Genomic DNA, 1,247 nt, shown 5'->3' on the forward strand with positions numbered 1-1,247 from the left:
TGTGGGTGTGTGTGTGTGTGTGTTTTTGTGTGGGGGGGTGTGTGTGTTTTTGTGGGTTGGCTTGTTTTTGGGTGTGTGTGTGTGTGTGTGTGTGTGTGTGTGTGTGTGTGTGTGTGTGCGCTTGTGTGTGTTTGCAGTGTGCCGTGTGCTGGAGGATCTGGTGTGTGTGGATGAACAGACGGTCGAGCGTCTAACAGACGGGTTTCTCTCTCATTATCTGCCGGAGCTGTGCTCCTCCAAGCGAGCGCTGCAGGAGCTGAAGTATGTCTCGCACATCACACTGCATCCCATAATGCAATGTGCTCGACTCCACCTTCCATTTCCTGTGTGACAGGAAGTCTGTGATTTTTGACACTAATGTTTTGGGTCACATTGGGTTTGGTTCATGAAACACGAGCAGAGAGAAGTTCTGTATTCAGTAGATGAGCCTTATTATCTGATCAGACTGAAAAATAGAGTTTCACAATAGAAACTGGGTTCAGAATACTGTAATGATCTCTTATTTTCTCTTCCAGACAAAACCAGGTGATTCTGCTGGAGACGCTGGATCAGGAGGTGGCGAAGGTCCGCGAGTGCAACGCCACGATTGATCTGAACGCGCTGGTGAGTGTCAGTCGTGTGTTTGATGGTAAGAGCCTCGTCAGACTCACAGCCCATGTGTTTCAGTTCACAGAGGCCAAAGTTTATCACAGCAAACTGGTGAACATCCGCAGAGAAATGATCGTTCTGCACGACAAGACCACCAGACTGAAGGTTTGAGCTTCACACCAGACCCACAGCTTCACGATCCACACTGATCATATATCATCCTGAGATCCTGAGTAATCCACAGCACTCCAGTCCATCAGTTAACATCTGGAGAAGACAAAAGCTGAAACTAATCCAGCATTAAGACGCTTTTAACTTAAATGCATTGAGTGCATAATCCATAATAACGCTTCCTCCAGTGAAAAAGTGTTCTGGTGTGAATCAGGAGAGAAATCTGCACAGATCAAGCAGCGTTTAAACAGCTCTAAACACATATGTGGCTGCATTTTTATGCGAGAGACAACAGCAGATGCACACTGGAGGAAGAGTTATTATGGATTATGCACTCAATGCATTTAAGTTAAAAGCGTCTTAATGCTGGATTAGTTTCAGCTTTTGTCTTCTCCAGATGTTCACTGATGGACTGGAGTGCTGTGGATTACTGTGATGTTTTTATCAGCTGTTTGGACTCTCATTCTGACGGCACCCATTCACTGCAG

At 46.0% G+C, this 1,247-nt stretch overlaps 1 protein-coding gene across 1 annotated transcript in view; it reads left to right on the top strand.

The window, feature by feature from the left end:
- bloc1s6 (biogenesis of lysosomal organelles complex-1, subunit 6, pallidin) overlaps nucleotides 1-1,247 on the top strand; it is a 6,491-nt gene that overhangs the window by 2,074 nt on the left and 3,170 nt on the right. Inside the window, exons 2-4 of the mRNA XM_016285739.1 lie at nucleotides 138-261; nucleotides 516-603; nucleotides 667-753. Coding sequence (XP_016141225.1) covers nucleotides 138-261; nucleotides 516-603; nucleotides 667-753 — 299 coding nt within the window. The remainder of the gene's footprint in view (nucleotides 1-137; nucleotides 262-515; nucleotides 604-666; nucleotides 754-1,247) is intronic.

The sequence above is a fragment of the Sinocyclocheilus grahami genome, unplaced genomic scaffold (genome assembly GCF_001515645.1).
Source record: "Sinocyclocheilus grahami isolate Dianchi unplaced genomic scaffold, SAMN03320097.WGS_v1.1 scaffold201.1, whole genome shotgun sequence".
NCBI lineage: Eukaryota > Metazoa > Chordata > Actinopteri > Cypriniformes > Cyprinidae > Sinocyclocheilus > Sinocyclocheilus grahami.